We start from the raw sequence: 26,636 nt of genomic DNA, 5'->3' as shown, positions 1-26,636 counted from the left end.
CCCAGAAAGAATAAGCCTGGGGCTGGAGACAGTCTGACTGCCATCTTGGCAGAGACTCCTTTAAGGCTAGTTTTATTCCATCTGAGAATCCATTTACTTCGCTTTCATTCTTGAAAGGTATTTTTACTGGTTGTTGGGTGGACTGTTTTTTTTTTATTTTTTTTCTTTAGCACTTTAAAATGTTCCACTGTTTTCTTGCCTTCGAAATTTCTGCTGAGAAGGGTAACAGTCTTTTGACTTACTCCTTTGTATATCATTTGTCATTTTGCTCTGGCTGTTTTCAGTATATTTTTTTTTTGTCTTTGGTTTTCAGCAGCTTTGCCTAGGCAGGATTTTCTTGGTTAATTTATACTGCTTGAGATCTGCTGGCTTCTTGAAAATGTAAGTTTACGTCTTTCATCATATCTGGGAAATTTTCAGACATGATTTCTTCAAATGTTTTCTTGTTGTTTTTGGCCCATTCTCTATTTTTCTTCTAGGATACGTATATCAGTCTTTTTTATATTATCTGGCAGGTCCCCGATGCTGTGTTCGTTTTTTATTTTGATATCTTGTCTCACGTTCCTCAGACTGAAATATTTCTATTGATCTCCCTACAGTTCCTATGACTTCCTCTGCTATCCCCACTCTGCGGTTAAGCCCATCGAGGGAAGTTTAGATTTCAGATATTCTATTCTTCAACTTTAGAACTTCCCCTTGTCTCTTTTTTATAGTTTCGATTTTTCTGGTTTTTCCATTCATTGCAAACTTACTTTTCTTTACTTCGCTGAGAACGAGTTGTCTTAAAACCCATGTCTGTCGATTCCAGCATTTTGGCTCATCCCAAGTTGGTTTCTGCTGACTGTCATTCCTTTCGAGAACAGGTCACATTCTCTGTATTCTTCAGACGCTATGAATTTTGGGTAGTATTCTGGACATTGTAAAAGTTATATTGCGGAGACTCTGGATTCTGTTACATTCCTCTAAGCTTAAAAGGAATGTTAATATTTTTGTTTTTATAAGTAATTAATCGCTTCATCGGCCTCTAATTGCAAACTCTGTCTTTTGAGTGAAATCACACTCCAGATTTTCTGTCTGTAGCTGGGCTGCTTCGGGCCTGCTCCATGGACATTTGGTTTAGCTATGTGCTGTCGCTTGTTTTACATGTGTAGGCTGCCCCCGCGTAAAAATGGACTGCGATCTAAAGAATATTTTTCAGTCCACTGGTTTAACTCGGAATGCATTTCTCATATAAACAATTCTGATACCTTGAGTGGTTATATTAACAAACCATTTAACTAATGTGTACCCAAATGCAGCTATAATTGCTTATTTATATAAGAAAAAGTGGTGGTTTGGTTTTTTTTTTTCCTTATAGAATCAGACAACTGGAAAAATCACTCTGGTATAAGATCACTTTTATCATTAGGTTCTCCTGGGTACGCAAACGTGCCAATTACCACTCTCTACAATTCTAACATGGGAGGGGCTTTTCCTTCTGGGTAAAATCTAGAAGAATTGAAGACATTTACACCTATAGTAATAATAAGAGAAACCCAAAATAAAAATCCTACTTTTCCACGAGGCTAGTAAAGAGCGGTGGCTATAAGGGAACTGTGAGAATCGGCCTCCGAGATCGCTCCCACGAGCCTCTCCTCCCGATATTCACTCCCTTAGGTCGACTCCTCCCACAATGCATTGGGTTGACCTGTGTAATCAATAGGCTATAACAGAAATGACAGAGTGTGACTACAAGGCTACGTCATAAAAGATAGTCCCATGCTCTAAATTTCCATCACTCTACCTCTCTTAGGGTATTTATTTTTGTATATATTAGGATAAACATCTAAATTATTTTTGTCTTTTCCATAATTTTTAGCACAGTGTTGACTTGCGAGGTAACGCTTAATGATTATTTGACAAATAAATGGACATATGACGAGGTGCTAACTTTGTATTTCCATGAACATCAAATATAATTTCGTGAGACTTTTGAGATTCCTTGAAACTGTGCAATATTTGATATTTGCTATTTTTAATACCTGTTTATGTGTCTTATACTCTATACTCTATTCTCCTTCTGAGATGCGAATTATACATACACCAGATCTTTTCGTATTATGCCACAGGTCCCTAAAGCCGTGTTCGTTTTCTTCTGTTGCTGCTCTCGTCTCTTAGATTCTTAACCCAAAAGGGGCAATGCAATTGTTTCACGGACCACGGTACCGTGGAAGCTACTGTGTTCTCACATTCCAGGCCTGCCTCTGGGCTAGACGCGACATGCGCCAGCAGTGGAGAACCACGCGTGCCTGATCCTCGGTTCTCAGCTTCAATATCACTCCTGAAAGAAAATTATCACCGAGGTGTTCATTTGGATCCCTGGCTAGATTATAAGGTCCACAAAGGCAGGTACTGAATTGTTTCGCTCATCATCGTACGACCACTATCTAGCACGGTGACCAAACTTGTTCACTGAATGAACGAGTGAATCAATTTCCTTGTTCAGAATTTTCTAGGCCACGAATACCCCTTTGCTCTTTATATTAGATGTATCTCAGAACCTTGTTCTATGCTTTACCTCTCCTTTTCCCAGAGCCCCCTTTTGACTTGAAGTGGGGAGACCCTTTGCATATTCAACAGAGATAAAAGAAGGGGGGGGCATCCTAATTCCGTTGCTGAGCCGTTAGCAGTCACCATGTATTAGCGTTCTGAATATGTTTTGCCACAAAATATTGTATAAGTGAGTATAACTTTAGAGTTGTAAAACGGGTTATGTTGGCTTTTAATGGGCTCTCTGGGAAGACAACCACCAGAACTGCTTCTATGAGAAACTCATTCTAAGTTAAACCAACATATTAAAAATGCCTGTGGATCACAGTGCATCTGGAAGTGGGCTGTCTACACTCCTAAAAACTAATATTCGAAAACTGTTTGATACTCTCCTTTTAAGAATTTTATTTATTTTCTTATTACAATTACCAAAGGAAGATGTTAATAATAATAAAAAAATATAGACTACATACTAAAAACTTGCATATTTTGCCCTCCTATTTATTTTTCCAAAGATCTGGAGTTCTCAGAAAATTCAGTCCCTCTGCTACCAGATACCAAGTCGAGGATTAAAAAATACCTTTCTACTCAGAACGAACAGAACTCTCTGGCAGTCAACAACATCCATATCTAAACGCCAAAGGAGACGGCTGTTTATCTTAAGTTAGATGGAGGCTAAATCACATTTCAGTGCCGCCTCTGAAGGCTGTTTGGTGTGGGAAAAGCTGCCTGTGCCTTGGAGCCGGCTTGCATCATGCCACGTATCCTGGTGATTGAGAGCATTTTACTCACCGCTTGGAAGAATTAGGCTGCATTATGGACCCTTGGAGAACTCATTAGGATTAATGACTGAGTGGTATCACAGCTGTCACAGCTGTAGAAAAATCACTGCGCTAAAAAATCTCCTCACACATTTTATTATCTCTGCTTCCCAGAAGGTTCTGGAACACATCGATGGGCTTGTATTTCATCACCCTACGTAGGCACTGAACTCATTTAGGGCTCTTTCAAGATAACAACTGTATAATTTTTCCTAAGGGAAGGCCACTGTCCCTCGGAGGGCTCTCTCTGGAGGAATCACTGCTCGGTGCCCACCCCCTGGAGCCATGCCAGCAGGGGAATGGCTGTCCTCTATGTACAAGCTTATTGTCATCCCTTTTCCGAGCTAGTTTATGCAGAGTGTTGGGGATTATGGGGAGAGAGTCGAATATGCTGGCTAAGTAGCCTCGAAGGTATTCTAAGTGACGAAGGTGAGGCCAGTCAAAAGCAGGTCCTGGGAGCTGAGCTGTGTCCAGTATTAACCCCGTACCACTCCGGGAGTCATGTTAAGGGGGTTCTGTTCCCCTGTTGAAGCAGGGGGAGCTGAGGCTGTCCTTTTAAAAGCCCGACTGAGAAGGAAAGATGATTGCTGCTCTGAAAATAAGTCTGTCATTTCCCATTTACTGAGACATCTGCTTTGCCTGCTAGAATCTTGATCTGCATGGAGGGACTATTTCAAATGTGGAGTGCTAAATATTTCCAAATGGTAAAGTTCTAGATACTGTAGTAAAATCGTCACTGCGGAGAAAGAAAAGCTTTTAAATTAATAATGCCCATCTCGCCGGTTTCTGTGACTGGTACTAAGTTTATAATAATATGTGCACGGATTCGTTTCTCTTTTGACTGGAAAATCATAATGTATTGGCTGAACTCACAGCTTCCTAACTGAACTCGAAGTACAACACTCTAAATTAACTGCTTGCCCAATATTCCTAGCTTTTGAAGGTATCTGGTTTAGCACATTCAGGCCAAAGACAAAACTGAACGAGGCCCCGGAAACTGTTTGTCTCCATCTAAGTTAGAGCAGGAGCAAATAATGCAACAGAAACAGAGACAGAGGAAGAGATGAGCTGTCGGATGAAGTGTGAGTGCACCTTACCCGCTGCAGCCGATGACCTTATTGTACAGGTAGGATGGCAGGCCTTTCAGGTGAAAGTTGTTATCCACGTACACATACTGCAGTTCTCGCGATCGACCTAGATCTGATCAGAAAGAAAAGTACTATAATTCCGATAGTTATGCACCAATATGACGTGAAATGTAAATTTTAATACGTGATACTAGAATAATTCAAAATTTCTGGTCTGGAAGAAAAAGTGTTGTAGATTTCACTCTGAGAGTGAGATTATGTCTCTGCGTCAGGAAACGTGACTGTGGACAAACAACGCACCTGGACCGTGATTTCTTAGACTGTAAAATGAGATCATTGGAAATGGAATAGTATGAAATTTCCTTCCCACATACAAATTCTAATACTTTTAAGAATAAAGTTTGTTGTAGGTCAATTATTTAGTTTTGTTTTTCTCCACAGGGAAAAACGCTGGACAAACCTTGCTTTGGCAGGTCAGCCGAAGCAAGCCTCGTGCTGCCCTGTGTCACGACCTTCTGTGTCTCGCCTCCCCTGGGCAGAAAGATCGGGGGGAGGGGTATCAGGCCTTGGCTGGGCCAGGGTCTCAGGAGCCAGGAGAATGTGGGGGTCAATAACACTGCCCATGGCTGTAGCAGGAGGAAGCAAAGGGAACCCCAAGTCCCAGTGAGGAGCCAAGGCACATAGTATTGAAGGTGGCCTCTGGCCAACAGAGGCAGTAGAGACACTTCCAAGTGCTGAGGTCATCCCCTCCTGTCCACTGTGTGCCCAGCTCTCCTGTCGGGTCCTGGCCTTCACTGGGTGGGGCTATTTGCCCTCACTGTCACAGACCGGTGCTCAGCAGCCTTGCTAACTCTTTGCTCCCTGAAGCAAGTACATCATCTTTGAAAAGTTTCCCAGAGTTCTGCTTGTGAAGATAGGTAAGAGGTTGAAGCGGATGGCTTCCCTCTTATCCTTCTTCAGTTTAGGAAAGAGGAAGGCCCAGAAAGCTAAATTAGGAGGTTCTTAAGTGTATTTACATTTCAAAAGAAAAGCCATTTACCCATTGAGGACCTTTTAGGCTCCATGATAGGCCCTGGGGATAGAGATATGAATAGGACGTAAGATACATGAAGACAGACAGGACAAACGATGACTGTATTAGAACATGAGCATTGACTGCTGCTAGAGAGGCTTGTATAAAGCCATGTGGGTTCACGGATAGGTTCTGGACAATTCGTTGCAGAGAGCGGGAGGGGTTAACAGAAGACTCAGGTAAGGAAGGGGTGGGGGTCCTGGCACAGTAACCCTGCCCAAGACTAGCTCTGGAGCAAGCTGCGAGAGAAACCCAAAGCGGGAGCACTGGGAGCCATGGAAGGCGAAGTGCTGACTCTCAGGGAGGAAAGGGATTCTCGGGCTACTGGCTAGAGATGCCCTCTCCCAGTGTGGTGCTTTAAACACTTCTTATAAACACAAGCAGCAGAAGCAGGGTGTGATTTCTGAAAGCAAGTTACGAAAGGCACCGTGGCTTCCTTTTTGCTCGCCCCTTGGTTCACTCACTCCGGAGGAAGGCAACCTCCTTGTCGTGAGCGCCCTTCAGCAGCTTTCTGGAGAGGCGATGAGGCCTCGGGCCAACAGGCATGCAGGAGCCATCTTGGAAGCAGCTCCTCCAAGCTGCTTGGTCAAATTCCCAGGTCGAGCCTTCAGATTAACTACAGCCCCACGACTACGTAAATGTCTTCTTCTTCCTCAAAATTTTGCCTATTAATTTTAGCACCCATCGATGGATCTTGTTTGCAAATTATGTGGCATTATCGAATGATGGCTTTCTATTACTGCTTTTCTGTCTACATTAATTGGAACTCTTCTACAAGGAAGAGCCATCCATCCCTTCCTTCCTATTTATTTGATTTTTACATCAGTACGGATTCAAGGATGTTTACTTTATTGTAAGGAATAAAAGCCCAATACCATTATCGCTTATCGTATTGATAAAAATGTCCCAGTTTTGGCAAATTAGAAGCAGCTTAAGGTTAGTACTCAGCGTTCTTTCAACAAGTTTTTGTCCTTTTTTGAGCATTTCCCTACTTTATGGCACCGCGAGACGTTCCAAGCTCAGCTTGCATTTAGCCAGCTCTAGCTCTGAAATCAACTACCTCTCCGACTTAACTCTTTTTATTGGGATATGGTGCGTAGAAACCAAGATCTGAGTGCTGCGTGTGCTCATTATGACGAGTTTGCCACTGCGTCTAGGATCTCTCAGTGGACAGATCTACATGCATTACTAACCCATACACAGAGATACTTCTACGTGGTGGGAGCTGTACCTTCAGCACAGATTCCTAGAAGTAGACTTGTTGGGTCAGAAGGTAAGTACATGTGTAGATTCTTAGGTATTTCCCTCCAGATGGGTTATACCAATTTGCATTTCCTCTGGCAATGTAGAAAACACTGGCTTTCCAGCAGTCTCACTAACTTTTAAAACATGTTGTCCTATTTAAAAGTTTTTATCATTCTGATAGATGAGAAATTGTATCTCGATAGTTTTAACTTGCATTTCTCTAATTATGTGTGGACATTTTTTAATATGTCTGAGGGCCATTTCTACATTTTTAAATGAACTGTCTGTCCACGTCTTACGTGTCTGGTCTTTCACTCTTCAGCCAGGTGAGTGGAGCCTCATTTACTAACATATTAAATGGTATAACAGCACCTTGTCCCTCAGCCTTACCAGGTTATGATAACTAAGTGTGAAAGTCATCTGTGAAATTTAGATCACTATACAACATGTTTTTTAAGCATAAAAATATACAATTACCAAAGTAATGTATACTCTAACATAGCAAACACGTCTGAACGTATCTATTGGTAATAAAAGCCTATAAATTTATAAAACATAGATGGAAAAAATATAGATAGAAATACCAGAATCCACTTGCAACGAAGGCCTCGAAATTAGCATAAGAATTCCTATTCTAGATTTCTTCGTTACTTCTCTGACATGCAAATTCTTTCATTACAAATAGAAAGTCGGACTTTAAAAGTATATAGAAAACTGAATTAAAAAAAAAAAACTACATTGATAAAATACAAATAAACTCTTGGCTCAGATTTGCCTTTCAAGGCCCCTAGGGGGCTCAAAGAAAGATTCTTCACTTGAGTTTAGGCAGCGGTAAGAGTCTAGGCTGCTCATTAACGGAGCAAGAACACAGTCTTGGAGTCAGACAACCGGGGTTTGAATCCTCATGCTATTTACAAGATGTGTGTCCTCATCTCTTAAATTTAGTGAGAAATACCAACAAAGTTTATAAATTATCAAGCAGAATTCCTGGCACACAGTTCCTCCAATATATGGCAATTATTCTTATTCTTATTATTAGTAGTAAGTGACGTATTTGGAAGTGTGGTCTATAGCAGAAGGTCAATTAGGAAAGATTCTCTGCAGCATGCAGCACTAACACTTTTCTATATCTTAATTGCAAAGAAAAGGTACTAACACTTTTCCGTACTTTAATTGCACAGAAAAGAATTGGAGGCAATAGCCTCTAGAGCCAGTTACTCATCCTGTCGAATCAAGGACACCAAATGGGATATGACAGGGGAAGTACTTCTTTCTTCTAATATACACAAAAGGCTTGTGCAAATTAAATGAGTCTACATAGAATGTTCACGACACACAGTTAAATAAAAGCTGACACGTGCTACTTCTTATGTCATTTACTCTTCTTTCTTATCCTAGTTTTATATGAAAAAAAAAAATGAAGAGCTGATGATTTAAAATGCTATTTGGTTTAGATCTTATCTCAGATTTTCGTTATTCCAGAGAATATTTTTTTTGCACCTCCTGACGATGCGTCTGGGGAATGTCATTTTTTTATATACTCTGCTCATAATGGAATGAACTATTTTCTATTGAAAATGAAAGAAAACACGAATCAGCTGTGTTCAAATTACACATCATTATTATTTAAACACTGAGTATTACACATTAGTCAGTGTAATACCACACGGACAGGAGTATTTAACACAGACGGTTCAACTGAACAAATAACACAATCTCATAAGAGTACGAAAAAGCAGTACTGAAATTAATATGACGTCGTGGGCTTTGGAGTCTGCACTGAGTCTGAATCCTGGCCTTCCACTGCCAGGATTGTGATCGTGACGCTAGGGGAAATTCAATGCCCTGAGCCTGTTCCCTCCTCTGGGGAACGGACGTGATGATATGCACGTCACAGGCTTGTTATGGAGATTCAACAACGTCCGTGATGCCAAACGTGATCCATTGCGTGATAATTGGTGCCCAGTACATTTTAGTGTTTTACCTTTCTCTTCTGTATATAAAGAAAAGGTCGCCCAACAGAGCAGGGAATTAGAAAGAGAACCAGTCAGCTCTTGCTTTAGCTGACACAGCACAGCCTGCTGGTGAGGCTGAGACACCTAACACCCAGCAAGGTCACAGGCTGTACAAGCAGTGCTGTGACAACCTCGGGAGAGCGTGCTCTTAGCCAGAAAGCCACCCACTGGCAAATCCTCAAGCACAATGGAATGGCATTTTGAATCACGTTGAGGCTGAAATATAAGTATTTTGTGCATGAAAAAGCTTTGAGATATTTATTCCATTCTTAAAACAGAAAATCTTCTCTCAAAAATGAACTTTGGAAGAGACCATTCATCCGTGTTTTCTTTCTTCTGTTAATTTTAATGTACTGGTACCTTTCAAAAAACATACCACACAACAGTACTTTTTAAAGTTCCCGTGCGAAAATGCTCGGTACATGAACTTTGTAAAGCAAGGCAATTGTCCATCTGCATAGATGCTAAAGCAACAAAGAACTTTTTCATGTGGCTTTTAAAAGTGCTGTACTATGTCTAAAATGTTTTCCTTTTTCCCTTCCAGACTCACAGATCAAAGTATTGTTACTCAGAAATTAGCAAAAGCTAGCAGTCTTGCACAAACTCCAATTTTTTTTTTTTTTTCAAACTTCAAGGCTCTGGCATATGCAGGCCACATGGCTGAAGACGGAGCAAAAAGGTCCTGTGTGTCTAGGGTCCTGCTTTTTAACCATACTGTAAAAAGGCAAGCACGGAATGACAGCCCGGCCAGAACAGAACAGGATCTGTTTACTGCAGACCAGGGTGAAACCCATTTATTTTATCAAAGGATGAATGATGTATTCTCTTCAATAAAATGATGGGGAAATAGAAACCACGACATCAGAGCGACAGACCGAAATAAGTTGTTTAGAATGCTCTATCGTTGCTACCTCGATTATCATAGTTTGGTAAGTCATATTATTAGTCATAATTACATTTTTAATTTCTATAACATGTGGGTTTCTTCACAAAGAATTCAGAGTAGTTCACAGTGTATTCCAAAATCCACTTTAAAACTCATCTTAATTCCTACATTATGCTTTTTACAAAGAACTTTTCAACCACTTTTTCAGAATAATGAATTTTTTAAATGCTAGCTTCTTTAAATACACACACCACACACACACATTCCATTAAATCTTTTACATAATCGTATTCTTTCTGATCTATTCAACTTTTACAAAATAAGATTTCACAGTGAGCTATCATTTAAAAAGATGCTTTATACAGTAGATCAATAACTGCTAAATTAAAATAAATCAATTTTAATGAATTTGAATGACTGAAGTCTTCCTGTGCTGTTGGTTTAAATATTCAAGTATCAGCATCTCCAATTCTTTGTTCAGGTAACAAAGAAATTATTACAAGCAACGAGCTAGACACTGTGCTAGATGCTCAGGGTACATAAGTGAAGACGTACACAGTCCCAAGCCTTTCTTATAGTCTAGAGAAACAATAAAAACAGTTCATAGGGACTGCGGGCTTACGCAATGTTTATGGGTGATAGAAGTGTTTTAAATCGATCTTATTTAATTCTCACGACAGTGCTATGAAGTAGCACTATTACCCCATTACTGGGACTTAGACAAATTAAATAGACTTTCTAAGCCCCGCATCGCACAGCTATTAAATGGTAGAGATGGAATTCAAAAGCACATGTGCCTGCTTCACCATGATGTTAGTTAGACAGCCTCCCTCCGCAGAACCCCCACTTACGGCAGGAGGTGATACTACCTAGCGGGCTGCATGGGTGCTCTGTATGGCGGGATGGCACTGTGCCCAAGCACCCACCTGTGATGGCAGGAGGCTTTGCCAAGGAGACAGGTGATGAACAAAATATCCCTTTGCTTCCTTTAAAAGACCAGATACCTGGTGAGGTTAATTCCGACTTACAGATTTAGGGTAGTAATTTCAAGAAGTAGCAAGAATTCTTTTAGAGAAGCTCCTCGAGAAGGAGACTGTCCAGAAGGACGCGGGAATGACAACAGCATGACTTCCGGTGTCATGGCTGCCAGCGTGGAGAGACAAGATCCGCACTCTGCACCTCACCTTTTGCTGCTGCTCAGTGGTCATGAACCTGTTTGTTGTTCTCTTCCCCGTAAAACCTAAGAAATTTATGGGAACCTGTAAATGGCAGAAACTCCAGATTCTGGCTTTAAAGTCAACAGACAACATCTTCCAGACTTTGCTAGTACTGCACATTCTTGTCACTATTTAAATAACTCTAAGTTCCAGAACCAAATGGACATAAACTTTGCTGGCCAAGATTCTGCTCATGGCTCCAGCCTTCACAGTACTAATTTCTCTAAATTTCACATCTGTACTTTTTAGGGAACGAGCGACAATTCTCTCTTCCTTTTTAAAATTGATCTTTGTGAAAACGGGGTTAACTTTCTCTTCTCACTCCCTACCCCCAAATCCTACTCCAAAACTTTGAGAAAAACATACATTTGTCCATTGAAACCTCACTCACTCTAGGTGAACTTCTCTCTTCACACATTAGCTAGTATGGCTAATATAATTTACTGGTAAAGTTAATATTATTATTTATTCCTTAAAGTCAATGTCTACCCATGCCACATAAGCCATGTGAAATAATCCTATTAACTCCTTAAGAAAACCTTAAGGGACGAGCAAAAGCTTCATGTGATGAAAGACAAATAAAGATTTTCATTAAGACAGTGGGAAAGGGTCAGATGACTGAGCAGCACCAGGAGGAAGAAAAGAATTTTTGTAAAAAGAGCTCAAAAAGGAGCACCTATGATCCATTTTCTGGAAAATATAAACATTCCAGAGTTATAACGTTACTCCTGAAACAAGGTCTGTATGGACTTTAATTAATCGAATAATTCTCTTCCATTTTTTCTTATTATTAGTGTTTGAATTTTGTTTTCAAGTCCCTTTTCACCTTTTTCATTATGCCTTTGATTAGAGACCTGCCCACTGATCCTCACAGATTTTAGTGGCATGCTCAGGTCTCTCCTCGGAAATCAGTCATCAAACCTTTTACTCAAACACGGGAGTAATTCCCACCTCTGGGACTTGTGGCCTATACTAGAACAAACTTTTCAGCACTGAAACTTATTTTTGGCTACAAACTTTGCAAATTATTCCTGTTAAACAATGACCTCAAGGTAGGAGTTTTTTTCAAACTGCAGATCAAAGATGCTTAGCGTTCAGTAAAGTACAGTTCGCATTCATCTCTAAGTCTCAGATTATGGAATTATTAACTGGTTTCTATCTAGTGTCCGTACTGGTTTGAAGTTCTAATAGTTCCGTCGTGTGGACTTCAATATTTTCTTAAAAAGATAGTAAACAGGAATTCTTTTCCTGACTCTCTAAGCAGATACAGAGACGAGTAAGAAGCAATATAAAAAAAAAAGTACAACAGACATATGGATTACATGCCATTTGTGATGAGAGGGATTATAGCACGGGTTCTGAAAATGCCTAGAAGCTAGATTCTAAAACTGTCCCATTACTTAGCTCAAATTATTATTTTTTTCTACGCAATTCCTACAAAGGAAAACCAACTACAACTACTCCACGAAACTGGCGTGATCTCCTGCTTCGTGACAGAAGGCCAGTTTAATGTCCTTGTCAAAGTCACAGTGGATAATCCACAGCAGTAAAGGAGTTGTCCTTGGCGCACGGAATAACTAACTCTTCCTGAGAAAATAAACATTTCACTTCTAAAACCTCCAAGGAACACGATCTGGAACTGGTTTAGAAACCCAGTGACTCCACATGAATAGGAAGCTATTCTCTACTTACTCTTGGGTCGGTTACTGGTAGTCTATGCACCAGAATATCTTATACATCTCGATGTCATTTGCCCAATGTTTCTGGTTAAAAATTCATTCACTGGTTTCTAACTTAATACTCAAAAATTCTACCAGCTAACGTGAATGAGACTTTTGTTTTCTTGTTTTCGTAAACTTACAGATGTTGCTGACGCTGAGTTTAGCTGGCGGAACACCTCCTGGGGGCTAACTCAAAAATGCCCTTCCATAGCCAGTGGCACACGGGAAATCTCACGGGACTTATATCTATTATTCAACGTTGAATAAGGTATAAGCATTACTGAATAATCGGGCTTATTAATTATGGAAGAGAAATCAGGAACACCTGGTAAAAAGGCCTTACAGGAAAAAAACCCTTTTCTTTGTATTTTCCTACACTTGCAGAAGCCCAGAGGTGAGTCACAACTCCGTGAGCCATTTAGTATAGAGAGCTATATTGAATTGACAACAAATATGCACATTTCAAGGCCTCTGTTACATCTCATAGCGCTAGGTCGAGTGGCTAATTTCCCCCTCCTTCTCGCTGATAGTCACAACAGTGAATAAAGCTTGTTTGCAGGCTAATCTGTCACTCAATTGCCATGGTATCATTATAAATAGCAGCATCTTTCCTTCTTGATGCATCTTTTCATCTTAAAAAGAACAAACTCCAAGAGTATTATTGGTTTAGACAGTATTACAAGTGATTTCAATCATCCTCACATATAGCTTCTGTAGTGGCTTTCTGAAGAGGCTGTAATCTGATATACCTTTAAGAAGCCCCATAAAAAAACTGCTTTTCTCCTAAGTGAAACTCCCTTGGCAAAAAATTGAATGCAGTAAGTAGCTCCCCAAAATAAGATACCTATGTCCACAGATATTATAGCACCCATTTCATAAACTTTCAAGTGCCTGTATCATGCTCACTGAAGTGTGAGCAACTAACTTAGGGACATTCTATTGGAAAGCCTTAGTTGTGTGTCTGTGTGTGTGTGTGTGTGTGTGTGTGTGTGTGTGTGTGTCTGTGTGTGTGTGTATGCACACAGCATCTCCCGACTATTGTAAAGAGCCGGCCCTACTGCTAAGTTTCCAGGAACGGTTCAGTTCTCTGAGAAAAGGCAGTAAGTGAATCTAAAGAAATGGATGAGACAACCAGAGAGCTGCCATGGCAGGGTGCCCGAAGCAGGGTTCACGTTAGAGTCAGGATGATGAACTTGAAGCTGATAGAAATATCAGCAATCTTCTCGGTCCTGTTTTTTGTTTTGTTTTTGTTGTTGCTGTCTTTTAACACCATGAAGGTGGCTTAGGAAAGAGAATTCAATTAAGTCTTTAGGAAGAAAATAATTAAGTCCGCAGCTGTCCTTCCTTGAAGTGTGTACACTTGAACCATTCCCTTGAACTCCCTTCTGACGAACCGAAGCCATCTAATGCTGAGAACTGTCTGGGGCAGAGTCAAATGAAGTGTGCACCGTGATGGGCTGTAACCAGGCTGGAGTCTGCATCTCTGGATTTGTAACTTGGTGCTTGTCTCTGCAATTGTGCTATAACCTGTGGTTTATGCAGCAAGCACATTGCTTTTTAAAAATCTATTTATATTTGATATTTTTCTCACTTGAAAGAAAGCTCTGTTTTCTTAGACATGTAGCTTCCTTCTGAAATGGCTTATTTTATTTTGTTAATTTCATAAGTACAGCGTTTATATTTATAGAAAAGTAATCTTTTTAAATTGGATAATTATTTGATATTACTCAAATTGATTTTCATGTCCCCAAGTTATTTTTAATTGAAAATTATATGTATACTGCATTATAGTGAACATATTCTCTTTCAGGGACTAGTAAATTATTTACTTCATTGCCCTCAGAGATAAATTATTCATTATGAAAAAAACGCTTTTACGAGTAAAATCATATGATGCTTATTGTGATAGTTTAGGGTTCTGTGGGGCATCCTATTTTAATTTTTTTTAAGTGGCACTTCTATTTCTTACAAGTTAACAAAATAATTCAATTCTCGGTGAAAATAAATGTATTGTTTTATTAAAGGCCTATGTTCTTTAACATACATTATGTCAGAATGAGCCAGCTCCAGTGGATAATCTGTTATTTATTAGCCAGGGTGATATTTCTAGCTCAGTGGGCAGTTTGGGCAATTTAAAAGTTTTCCAATGTTGTAGTCTGGTCATCCGGCAATGCAAATGTTTCTACCCAGAAGCCAACATATAAGAAGATATATTTGTAACAGTAGCTAACCTCTCATATTGCTTAATACCCCGTCAATCTTATAGTTTTGTATTATATATACGCGCAACCTAATATATATACATACATCATACATCATACATACATACATATAATTTTGTTCCTTTCTCAGAGTAAATCATCGCTCAACGAATTTTTAATATAATTTCTTTTTCAAAATATGAAATCCCTAATTGAAATAAACTATTTTTAACAGCTGATGCTTTGTTCACTGCAAGAATGGATTTACAGAGGCCATTTTAAAATAAACAGAAGGAAGAAAATGAATCAATACTGAAGGCTTTCCGTCTTGTGCTTTGGTTTTTGTTTTTTTTTTGCTTTAGCACAGAAACACGGTCACTTACCAAGCGGCAGAAACGCAAGACGGTTTCCCGCCATGGAGAGCTCGTTGAGGCTGGGCAGCTGGCAGAGGTGGCGGGGCACACTCCACAGGCGGTTTCGGTCCGCAGCGAGGTACTGCAGAGAAAGGCACAGGTGAAGCCTCTCGGGTAAAGTTAGCAAACGATTGGTAGAAATGTCTAGTGTCTGCAGCTCCTTCAAATCGCCAACCTCTACAACCAAAATCAAAATTAAGATAAATTGCATCCTGATTATATTCATTAAAGAAAGAAAATGAATCAATACTGTAACAGTTCAACCAAATAAAAAATCAGTAGCTGCAGCTTTTTCCATAGATATCAATGCCGAAGCACAGGGTCTGGGTCTAGTGTACGAAGAGTCCGACCTAGGTGGGCGTCTCTAAATGAGCCCACCTGGATTTTTTAAAATGGAGACAGTGTTGGCATGGAGAAAGGAGAGACACAAAGGGGTGACCCTGAGCCAGGAGTCTGATACTATGGCTTCTGCTTCTTGATAAATCAGAAGGTATTAGGGTGAAAAAAGCATGATTACAGTCACTGTAAGGTCCCTGGTTTTTGCTACCTTTGTGATTTTACCTATCTAAGTAGATATTAGGAAACTTAAAAATATAATAAGTGACAGTCTCCCAGTATGCACCTTGTTCATACAAACTAAATTGATACTTTCTGAAGTAAGAATTAGGTGTCTTTGGAAATCTTCACCATGGTAAGTGTTATAATAATAATGAAATTATCAGTAGGTAATGTTTTTAGATATTGTCCAGCATGTGAGTCCTTTTAAAAACCCAATCTCTATAAAGATAATTCCATCCAAACGAAATCCTTCCATTTACTCCAATATTCACTCACTACTGATGTCTACAGTTGTAATCTGTTCCACGGTGAGTAAAATTATGTCCTCGTCCTTCACCAAATACCAAGTCTGAAGGTTGGGACAAGATACTTCGTCCTTCCCAGGGACCATCCCCATGAAGCATCTCGGAACAGAGGAAGCTGTGCTGAGCGGTCTCTAGAGGAGGGACATGTACTCTGTCCAGGCCAGCACGCTCCACTCAGGCTCTCCAGGAAGCTCTGTGCGGGACAAGTCTACCTCTGCACCATGGAACCTCCAAGCTGCAGACCGCCATGATGCCGTCTCCCAGCCTACTCAATCCCAAGCCTGACCCACGAGCCATTCCTCTCGGGTTAGGTTGCCATGCTCCCGCCCCGTGACGGCACACCCCCGGGCCCATCCCAGTTTGTTCTGGGCTTGGATTGTATTAGTCTCTTCTCTGCTGGAGAGAAGATCTTCTGCTCTCTTGGATGCCCAATGACACAGATCAGCTCTTCTTAATGCTACTGGCCAGGGGGTGACAAACTACAGCTCACAGGCGAAATCTGGCCCATGGCCCCACTGTGTGCTGCTCGGAAGCTAAGACTGTTTCACATTATTTTTTTTTTTTACTTTCACTCAGCTTTAATTATAATTATGCATTTTAAATTCAAACAGGTGACTAAAGGTAAGACACTCATTCAGAATAATTTGGTTACGAGGCTAGTTAACTAAAAAAAATTTCCATTACAAATCCTGAGTCTGATATGCACTCCTAGAAATCGATCTAGGAAGTAATCTACTGGTAGGTTTTTATATTTTTTAAGGGTGGTAAAAAAATAACAAAAACAACAAAGAATATGTGACAGAGACCCTATGTAGTCTGCAAAGCCTTTTACAGAAAAAGTTTGCCACTTTTTATTAGAGACTTCCTATTAACAGGAGCATTTTTAATTACTATTTTTTAAATAAAAGTAATACAGGTGCAAGATACATTAATTTCTAGTTATTTTTATAAATTACAAATGATCTGTTTGTTAGAGTTCACATTTCATTGCCCAATTTCCCCAATACCGAACGACATGCGTATCTGAGGGTGGAAAGGCAGGATTCAGCGACCGGTCTGGACTCTAAGGGCGTTCTGTTCTGCATGGACCTCGCTGATGCACACGGAAGTCAATGTCACTCTCGGCCTCATTAGCACTGGTTTTCGTCTAGAAAGAGGGCTGCCTATGTGTATCTATTTCATGCCAAAAAGCTGCTTCTGATTTGGGATGTGCAGGGGTGAAGGAGTTGAGGGAATAAGCATCATGTTTCAGAATTGAAGAAAAAGAAAAAGAAACACATCGTTCCGATCGCACTCTGTAAAGTGATCAGAGGAGCGGAATGGGACGGAAGTGCAACCGATCGGCCACACACCAGGGGGCTGGGTGCTGAGCGGAGAATGCGACAGGGTCTCTGTCACTGAGAATCACGTTCCGGATGCGGATCCATAGCACAGCGGTCAGCACGTCCGCTTTACATGCAGAAGGTCCTGCATTTGCACCCCAGTGGAGCCACGGTCCATGGTCTACGCCTGTTCGCGCCCCAGTGGAGCCACGGTCTATGGTCTACGCCTACGCCACCCTGAACAAGCCCGATGTCTCATCTCAGAAGCTGAGCAGGGTCAGGCCCGGTTAGTACTCGGGTGGGAGACCACCTAGGAAGACCAGGTGCTGTAGGCATAAATAATAATTAGTAATTTTTTTAAAGAAAGAAAGAATCACATTCCATGTAAGAGATGAGGTGTGACGAGGGGCTCAGAGAAAGAAGAGTTGGACGAGGGGTTGGAGAAGCTCTTGCAAAATTTGCTGAAGGAGATGGGAACTTGAATAGGTCAAAAGGAAAATGAATAGAGAATTTCCAGCAAGGGACAGAGGTGGGGTTGAAAGCATCGGGAAAGGCATGGAAGTGAAAAAAATAAATATGGTGTGCACGACAGACTGTCTGGAGCCCAACAAGTATCAGAGTCCAAAGGGAGAAGAGTAGAAACAAATTCAATTCAGAGGGCTTGGGGGAGACATGGATGAGTCTCGTCACAAGAAAAAAATCTGTCAACTACGGATGGTGACAGATGTTAACTAGACATATTGTGCTGACCATCTGCGATATATACAAATATCAAATCACTATGCTGTACACTTGAAACTAAGATAATGTTATATATCAACTACACCTCAATTAAACAAAAAAGGAAAAAATATTTACAAACATAAAAGAAGCCAATTCAGAAGGTACAGAGGACAGAAAAGATACAAGTTATGTGGGGTTACAAATGGAAAAATGGCTGATGTAAATACAACCACATCAACATTTACATTAAATGTCAACAGATAAAACAACCCAAGCTGATGGGAAAGGATGTCAGATTGCATAAAAACAATATGCTGCTTATAAGAAACACACTTTACAGTCAAGTGTACAAAGAGGCTGAAAAGGCAGAAAATATATATATATATATACAGATATATATAATGCAAAAGATAATCAGGAGAGAGAGCAGCTGTATTCATATCTGAAAAAAAGACACTAAGACAAGAAATATTACGAGAGGCAAAGTGACATTTCATGACAGTCAAATGATCAATGCTTCAGAAAGATATAACAATTATAACTATATACACACCAAAAAACAGAGCCCAAAATGATGTAAAGCAAAAATGAACAGTCCAGAAAGGAAAAGTAGACATTTCAATGATGATGAATAGAGATTTTAATATGTCACTCTCAATAACTGATAGAACATCTAGAGAGAAAATAAGGATACAGAAGACTTGATCTACACTGTCGACCGCATTTGACAACTGTCACGAGAAGACAGCAGAATACACATTCTTTTCAAGTGCACATAGTACATTCTCCAGGATGGGCCATATGTTAGACCATAAAACAACTCTCATATTTGAAATCACGCAAAGTATGTTCTCTGAACAAAATGGAATTCAATTATAAATCAACAACAGAAAGAAATCTGGGACATCCCCAATATTTGGATATTAACAACCAACACATTTCTAAACGACCCATAAGTAAAAGCAAGCACAGGAAAAGTAGAAAATATTCTTGATCAAATGAAGACAACAATACAACATGTCAAAATTTATGGGATGCAGCTAAGGAAATGCTTAGCGACAAATTTTAAGCTTTCGACGCCTATGTTAGGAAAGGGGTTTTCAAATTCCTTACTTGAGCTTTCACTTTAAGACATGAAAAAAAGGGCGGGGGCAGCTAAACCCAAAGTGAAGTAGAAGAAAACTAACAGAAATTCTGCAGGTCCTGTGGGGTAGACGCAGGCGGATGTACCGGGGCACAAGGGAATCTAACGGGATGCTGGGACTCGCCTCCATTCGATTGTGGTGGTGGTTATGCACTCAAAACGGGTGAAATTTTCCTGCGTGTTAAAATAAAAACTGAAACACAAAAATGATTTTCAAAAATAAAATTCTTTTTCAAAGTGAAAAATAAAATGTATATTAAAGCAAAAATTTAAAAATTCCATACATTGATTATCTACAGACTAGAAATCGAAAAATTATTCTTGGTATAAGTTCATATCATTTAATCAGTTTCTTAGCTATTTTTATTTCTAATAACGTGTTACTTGCATTTTTCTGAAATCTTTTTTCAATATATTGTTTCTTTTTAATAAGGTTGTCTATAATTTTATTCTTAATTAAACATTATTGACACCTTCAAAAATATTCATTGATATGTCATCTTGAAATTAATGTAGTATTACTGACGTAGAGTCACGAAGAATTCTTTTTGGAATATGACTAGAACTTTATTCTTTCCAGCTGGTCTCCCTGTCACCACAGCACTCTCCAGGGAGTAAACATACATTTGTATACTTCCTTTCCTTTAGTGTGCCTAGAATAATCCTAACTTCACATTTGTTTCCATTGTTTACTTTTATGCTAAATATACAATACCTTAAAACTTTTCAGCTACTTATAGAATATCCTGAAAACGATTTCATTATTGCCACATAGTAATTACTTACACGAAGCATAAAAATAACATTAGAGTACAATTTCAAAAGAGAAAACAGTAAGTTCTCCTTAAATCATCATTCTCTGCTGATGCACACTGACCTAACCTAAAATTTAAATGGGAAGGAAGCCTCCCACTCCACGCCAAGCCAGTGACCACAGAGTCAATAACAAGGCTTGGTATTTTCAAGCTCTGGCTTTTTCCGGTACCACTAAAAACAGCTCTAAGTTGAGCTCCAAAGCACACCGGGTTAGGGAGAGCATACAGAGAAGTAAAGGACAATATTTCAATGCCAAGTTCCATTCTACATGCGGGAAATGTCACTATTTCTAGTCACTCTTTCTCTTGATTGGGCTGTGGAAGGTACATACTCTGGTATGTAGAAATAGGTTCCAGCCATAATCTGATTACTTATCAGCTGTGTAACTCTGGGGTACTTACTCAAATATTTAGATCACTGATTTGATGTTTAAAAAACATTCGTATGTAAAAAAGGGATAGAATAACACGTACTAAAGTGATTAAATGAAATATCCCATATAATTCGACAACACATGGCAGAAAACAAATATTTCTAATTTCCAGCTCATCATACTACATAATATTCTAAATGTAAATTCTGAATATAAATACCTTTTCAGTGGATGAAGTTTCCATCCCAGAAACAATTACGAGCACAGTATGCATATGTTTGCTATGTCTAACATAGAGAAAGGGGCTCTTAGGAGGTGGATAGCTTTCAGAAAATGGGCAGGACTCACTTCCCTGGTCAAATAAAAAAATTAAAACCAACCATAAGAGGCTTGCTATACATTCATAACTTTGAATGTGTGGCAGGTTATGTATAATAACAAAAAATCACAAAGGAGAATAAAATTAATGCCAGAAAGCTCGATGAAAAAAATCTATTAACTAGACATTTGTCTAATAAAAGCGATATCAAACTAGCAATTAAGAAGTCCTCTTAATTACGGAAGATAATTAAATATTATTTTGGAGCTTTAAAATAAAATGCTCCAAAACATCTGACATTTGAGAAACACAAGAGACACTGATATGCTTAAATATTTATGTGTGGGTGTCAAGCTTGCCAATTAATTCCCAAGAGAAAATTTCAAACGTTGAAGACATTGCTTCAAAAAAGACAATCACATTGTTTTAACCTTGTACCTGGTGCTTTGTTTGCAATTAAATTATGCGCTGAAGTCTCATTCAATGTTCTTCAAAATAAGTTATTTACCAGGTGTTCATTGGTTATCTAACCCAATAGTCAATTTGGCCCGTGAGGTACCTAGCAAAATGTCACTGACAATATTGCCGAAGATAAGAAAAAGTCTCTTGAAAGTATTCTTCCTGAGTGGCAATTATAATACAACTAACTGCTAGACAGAAATGGTCTGTATCTCTTCTTTAGATTCATTCTCTCTTTGAAATTTAAAAGCACTTATTCTAAAACTGAGCATCTTTATTATTGCTTTGTGTCGGTATGTGGATTACTACTTAGAAAAGTCCTTCATCTTCCTCATTCTGCAAGATTCGTGGAGACCACATGCGCAGATTTTCATCTTAGGTTGTATTTTAGCGATTGTCTACTTCCCAGGTTTCTTCTGGGTAGGCTTTTTTCCTCTTTAGTGAGGTAGCACAATGGAGATTTCAGGCTTTGGCCTGAATGAGACCACCAGGTGTCCATTGTTGGCATAAAACTATTATAATCACTCGCTCAAGACACATCACAGCATCATAGTCCAGAATAAAAATTTGTTTCTTTATTTTACTACTTCGCAAAGAATAACTACAAGCAATCCATATCCCACTATGTGAAAAAAATGATATCATTATAACGATTGCTTTCATCTCACTTTCTAAACTCAAATTAATAGAGAAAAATATTTTAAAGAGAAAATTTTTAGTGTATATACATTTCAAATTGATCCATTCTCATTTATTTCTTTGAAATTCCTATAACAAAAGTAACTACACCTTGAAAAATAAAAAGTGGTTGATATAAAGAATGACCTCCACCGATGGAACACTTAGAAACCACTGGAAAAATGTGTCACACCCAACATATGAATCACAGTTTTAAAAAAAAATTCTCCGCTTATTAAAAGAACTCTACATTCACTTCAAAATATAACGGATTTCTAAATATACACCCTTTATAAGAAACTCACATTATCACTATTAACATGAGAAATTTTACATTAGAGAATTCTGGATGTGTGCAGATTGGTTGCCAATCTTAACACTAAAGCAACAATTCTCTAGTGTATTCCTATTGTGTAGCATTATGGAGGAACCATTGACAGAATGGAAATGAAAAGTACTCAACAGTGATTAATATCAAGGCCGAGACTGAAATGGGGACAAAGAAAGATGTTAACTTTTCATTTTCACACTTTCCTATACTGTTTAGACATTTATTTCTATGCTCGCGTATTACTTTTATATTGATACAAAATTAAAGTAATCACAGGCTAATGTGGTACTTCATCCACACTTTGAGATGCCTTAGAATAAGCGATGCAACAATTCTAAACACCTGTTACACTGTTGTTGTTTTTTTTTAAATTAGTTGTATTTATTTTGCCTAAGAATGATCACACGGAAATCTGTGATTAAAATTCTAAGAATCTGATTTTCCTAATGACATTTCAGTTCACTGAAATATAATGTGACAGCAAATAAGAATGTAATAAGTAAATATATGTAAACATATATATAGCGCTGCTATGCAAATCTATACTGCTGAGGGTCTTGGAAGTTCTGTCATTATAAAGTGGAAAAAAATCAAAGTTTGTGCAGTTTCTGTTGAAGATACGGATTACAGAAAATCGTATGGTGCTTCTAAAGAGAACACATAAAACTCGATTTCTTCAGATTTCTAGTCATTCCTCAACCTTTGGAAAAAAAAAAATGCTACAAAGTAGTACCACTGCTTTGTTGCAAACAGGTCAATATACACCAGAATGGGAGAACTTTTATTGTGCTCTGTAATTGTTTTGTGTGCACTGCATTGACGAAGTTTTCAAATGCCCCCCAATAACAGGAAGTGACAGAGCAACGGAACGAAAAGAACAATAAAAACTTGCAGGCCCAGAAGGGACGCGGGACAGGTCAACGGGAACGGATGACTCGTGCCCGGTAAGTTGTATTTCACGAATGAGTTCAGTGTATATAATTTCCAAGAATATGAACCTTTTTCCAAATTAATTTATTTCATGCTCTACTCATACGATTGGAACTGGCAGCATAGTAAAAACCAATCAATCAATCAATCAATCAATGTCAAGACGACACCCCAAAAAGTAACTTTAAAAATATTTAAGTTTTCCATTAATTTTCTCAAAAACATATGCTTGCAGTGACAGAACTCACGGGCCATCACTCACACAGAGCCGTGTTCACTGCGACTGCGGTCGCAGGAATACCAGGGCGACGCTTCTGAGGTGGTCCAACAAGTTTGGGAATAATACAGTCGGTACTGTGTTCTTCTGGAAATAATTACGTAAAATCGCATGCTTACTTGTTTGAATCCATCTTATGATAAAATCTCATATTTTTATTCTCCGAAGAACTGAAAACCTACAAAATCCATTTTGGAACTTTAAAAATTTTATTCCACTGGAGTAAAGGGAATAAAAATTGATGTTAAATAATGCCCTAATAGCATCCAAGATCTGAGATTATATACATATCTTATTGCTTTCTGAGATGTACACTGGTCTTTGATTATAGTTTTAGACATAAATCTGCAAGAATAGAGTAAATTCCATTGTCCTGAATGAGCCATCCTTCAGGAAAATGCTAAGGATACCAAAAAGTTTTCTCAGACTGTGCTTGAGGCGAGAACAATTAGCTAACAAATGACAAATAAAAGGCTTCCACCTTCTCCAGTAAGGGGAATGATGTTCAAACACCCTAGAGAGAAACTTAAAAAAATTAGTGTCAGACTAGGTAAGGGGCTGAGACTGTCACACTTCAAAGAAGTTCACGTCCCCAGGGATAAGAGCATGTCAAGATACAGGAAGAAGATAAAAAAGCATATTTTCAGTGTCTTTGTCGGTAACTATGGACACAGGACCCCGTCCATGAACTTTAGAACTGAAGCACCAGAGCACTGAGGCTGAAGAGACATTGTCATAAAATTCATGATAAAAACAGGGGCCCTGAAGCTCCACGAGCCCCTTCAACATTTTAAATAGCTAAATAAATAAATGTCTTGAGAATATTTAATAAGAGTGGGGACTTCGGCTTCTGCGAAGACCTCGGTGAAGTCTCTCCACAGAAAACAAGCACGACACTGGACAAAACTGATAAAAAGCAACTATTTCAAGGCTCTGGAAATCAATTAATGGCAGACAATAAATTCAGAAATGTTTACTTTTGAAAACCTGTTAAAGCTTCATTCAAGAAGAGTGGGGGTCCACAGCCTTTTCTCACTTGCGGTGGTTCTTCTCCCATCTTACCCACAAGCTGAATCTCAAGAATGTTAGTTTACCACGGCAGGGGTGACTGTGAAAGCCAGTAGCCTGGCAGTCAGAGAAGGCGTTCTTGATTTGGGACATGGGACAAAAAAGCCCCTAGCATTTTTAGCTAAAAGTGGCAAACTCTGTAGGAAAAGAATGAGGAAAATATACAACATCTGCTTTCCTGGCCTGGGACTGCAGACCCGGTTGGAATGAATGGTTAAACAGCCATTAATTTAATTGGGAGATTCTGGAGATGAGAGAGCAAATTAAGTGCTAGAGATGCTCTCCACAAATCCTTAGACAACTGGGAAACTGTGTATGTGCAGGGAAGACCCAAGAGTCTGTATAAAGTAAAAGCAAAAGCAGATGTGATAACTGACTGCCTCTGCCTACACCCCGCAATCCAAACGCAGAAGGCAGAAGCTTTACAGGCTTGAAGTATTTGAGCGAACCTCTTTTCATATCAATGGCTACCCCTAAGCTATACAGACACAGTGGCCATCCCTAGGAAGCCAGGTCAATAAATATAAATAAGACTGAAATTTGAGCAGAGCCATCAGAGGCTACACACCACAGGGAAAAAGATTCTGCAATTTAAATCCCAGAAAGTAACAAAAATTGAATAAGTAAAAACAACTCTCAGGAAAAGAAATCAAAGTCCGAAGTTTGCTATATCACCTGGATTTTCCAGTTTTCAACAACAATGACAAAAACACACAACATGCAAAGAAACAGCAAAGTGTGACCCATAACCGGGAGGGGAAAAAAAATGAAAAAGCCGTCAACAGAAACTAACTCTGAATGGGTCCAGATGTTGAATTTGGCAAAGATTTCAAAGCAGCTGTTAAACATGTGTTTAAAGCAGCAAAAGAAACTATGTCAAAAATTAAAGAAAAATATGATGACAATGACTCAATCAATAGAGAATCTAAATAAAAAAATACGAGCCATAAAAAAAGCCAAAAAAACAATTCTAAAGTTGAAAATTCAATAATTTCACTAGATGGCAGAGGAAAGAATCTGTAAACTCAAAGGCATATCAACAGAAATGATCAACTTTAAAGAGAGAGAAAAGAAAAGAGAAAAAAGAACAGAGCCTCAGAGACCTGTGGGTTACCATCATCTGTATATTGGGAGTTCCAGAAGATAAAACGGAAAGTGGCAGGAAAAAATACGTGAAAAGTATGGCTGAAGATGTCCCATATTTATTAAAAAACATTAATCTACAGATCCAAGAAGTTCAATAAAGCCCAAGTAGGAAAAACACAAAGAGATCCACACCTGGACACATCATCATCAAATTACTGAAAGATAAATAATAACAGAAAACCTTGAAAGCCACAAAAGAAAAATGACTCACACGTAGAGGAGAACTAACTATACAATCAAAAGTTGACTTCTCGTCGGAAACCAAACAAGTCAGAAGACACCGAAAGACATATTTAAAAGGCCGAAAGAAAAAAAAAACTGTTTATGAAAAATTATATATCCAGAAAAACTATCCTTCAAAAATAAAGTCAAAATAAAGACATTCCCAGATGAACAAGAAATGAGAAAATCAGTGTCTGGTAGACCTGCCCTAGGAGAACTGTTACCGGAAGTCTGTAGGGCTGGAAGAAAATGACACCAAACGGTAACTCGAATCCACAGGAAGGAATCCAGTTTTTTAAAATTTATCAAGACTTTGAGTCTCTTACAACAGACCCTCCCCTCTGCCCGCCTTAGCCAAAACCTTGTGAGAACGAGGGAAGGAAAGGCAAGGCCAAGGGCAGAGGGACTAGGAACCCGGCTCGGTGGGCTGTGGCTCTGAAGAGCACTGGATGAAGCTGGGAGGCAGGAGGAAAGGATGAGGAAGAGAGTGCACGGGAAGGCAACCGGATGCCAGGGCCGGGCATCTGCCCTGTTTAAAAAGCCGAGGAACAGACCATTTTAACAGCTGGCTATCTTGACAGATTAGTTACCTTCTGACCGCTCTGGGTCAAGACATTTATGATCTTTGGTATTCTTTCTTATACTTTTGAATGGCATTTATACAATGGGAAGCCTATGAAATCTGACGACTTGAGTTTATAGTAAACCCATTTTGTTCCATATCGTGACTCATGCTGCTTGCTTTCCTGTGACTTAG

At 39.1% G+C, this 26,636-nt stretch overlaps 1 protein-coding gene across 3 annotated transcripts in view; it reads right to left on the bottom strand.

The window, feature by feature from the left end:
* The window catches only part of LRRC28 (leucine rich repeat containing 28), a 75,420-nt gene that overhangs the window by 20,342 nt on the left and 28,442 nt on the right, over positions 1 to 26,636 (bottom strand). For 2 of the 3 annotated variants that reach the window (XM_006924139.3, XM_015598726.2), the window contains exons 6-7: positions 15,179 to 15,385; positions 4,448 to 4,550 (exon numbers count right to left, since the gene is read on the bottom strand). In XM_006924139.3, coding sequence (XP_006924201.1) covers positions 4,448 to 4,550; positions 15,179 to 15,385 — 310 coding nt within the window. The remainder of the gene's footprint in view (positions 1 to 4,447; positions 4,551 to 15,178; positions 15,386 to 26,636) is intronic. The other variant, XM_025041223.1, reaches the window with a different exon arrangement.

The sequence above is a fragment of the Pteropus alecto genome, unplaced genomic scaffold (genome assembly GCF_000325575.1).
Source record: "Pteropus alecto unplaced genomic scaffold, ASM32557v1 scaffold59, whole genome shotgun sequence".
In the NCBI taxonomy this organism is placed as follows: domain Eukaryota; kingdom Metazoa; phylum Chordata; class Mammalia; order Chiroptera; family Pteropodidae; genus Pteropus; species Pteropus alecto.
The sequence above is the reverse complement of the archived record's forward strand: the minus strand, read 5'-3'. Positions and strand labels throughout refer to the sequence as shown.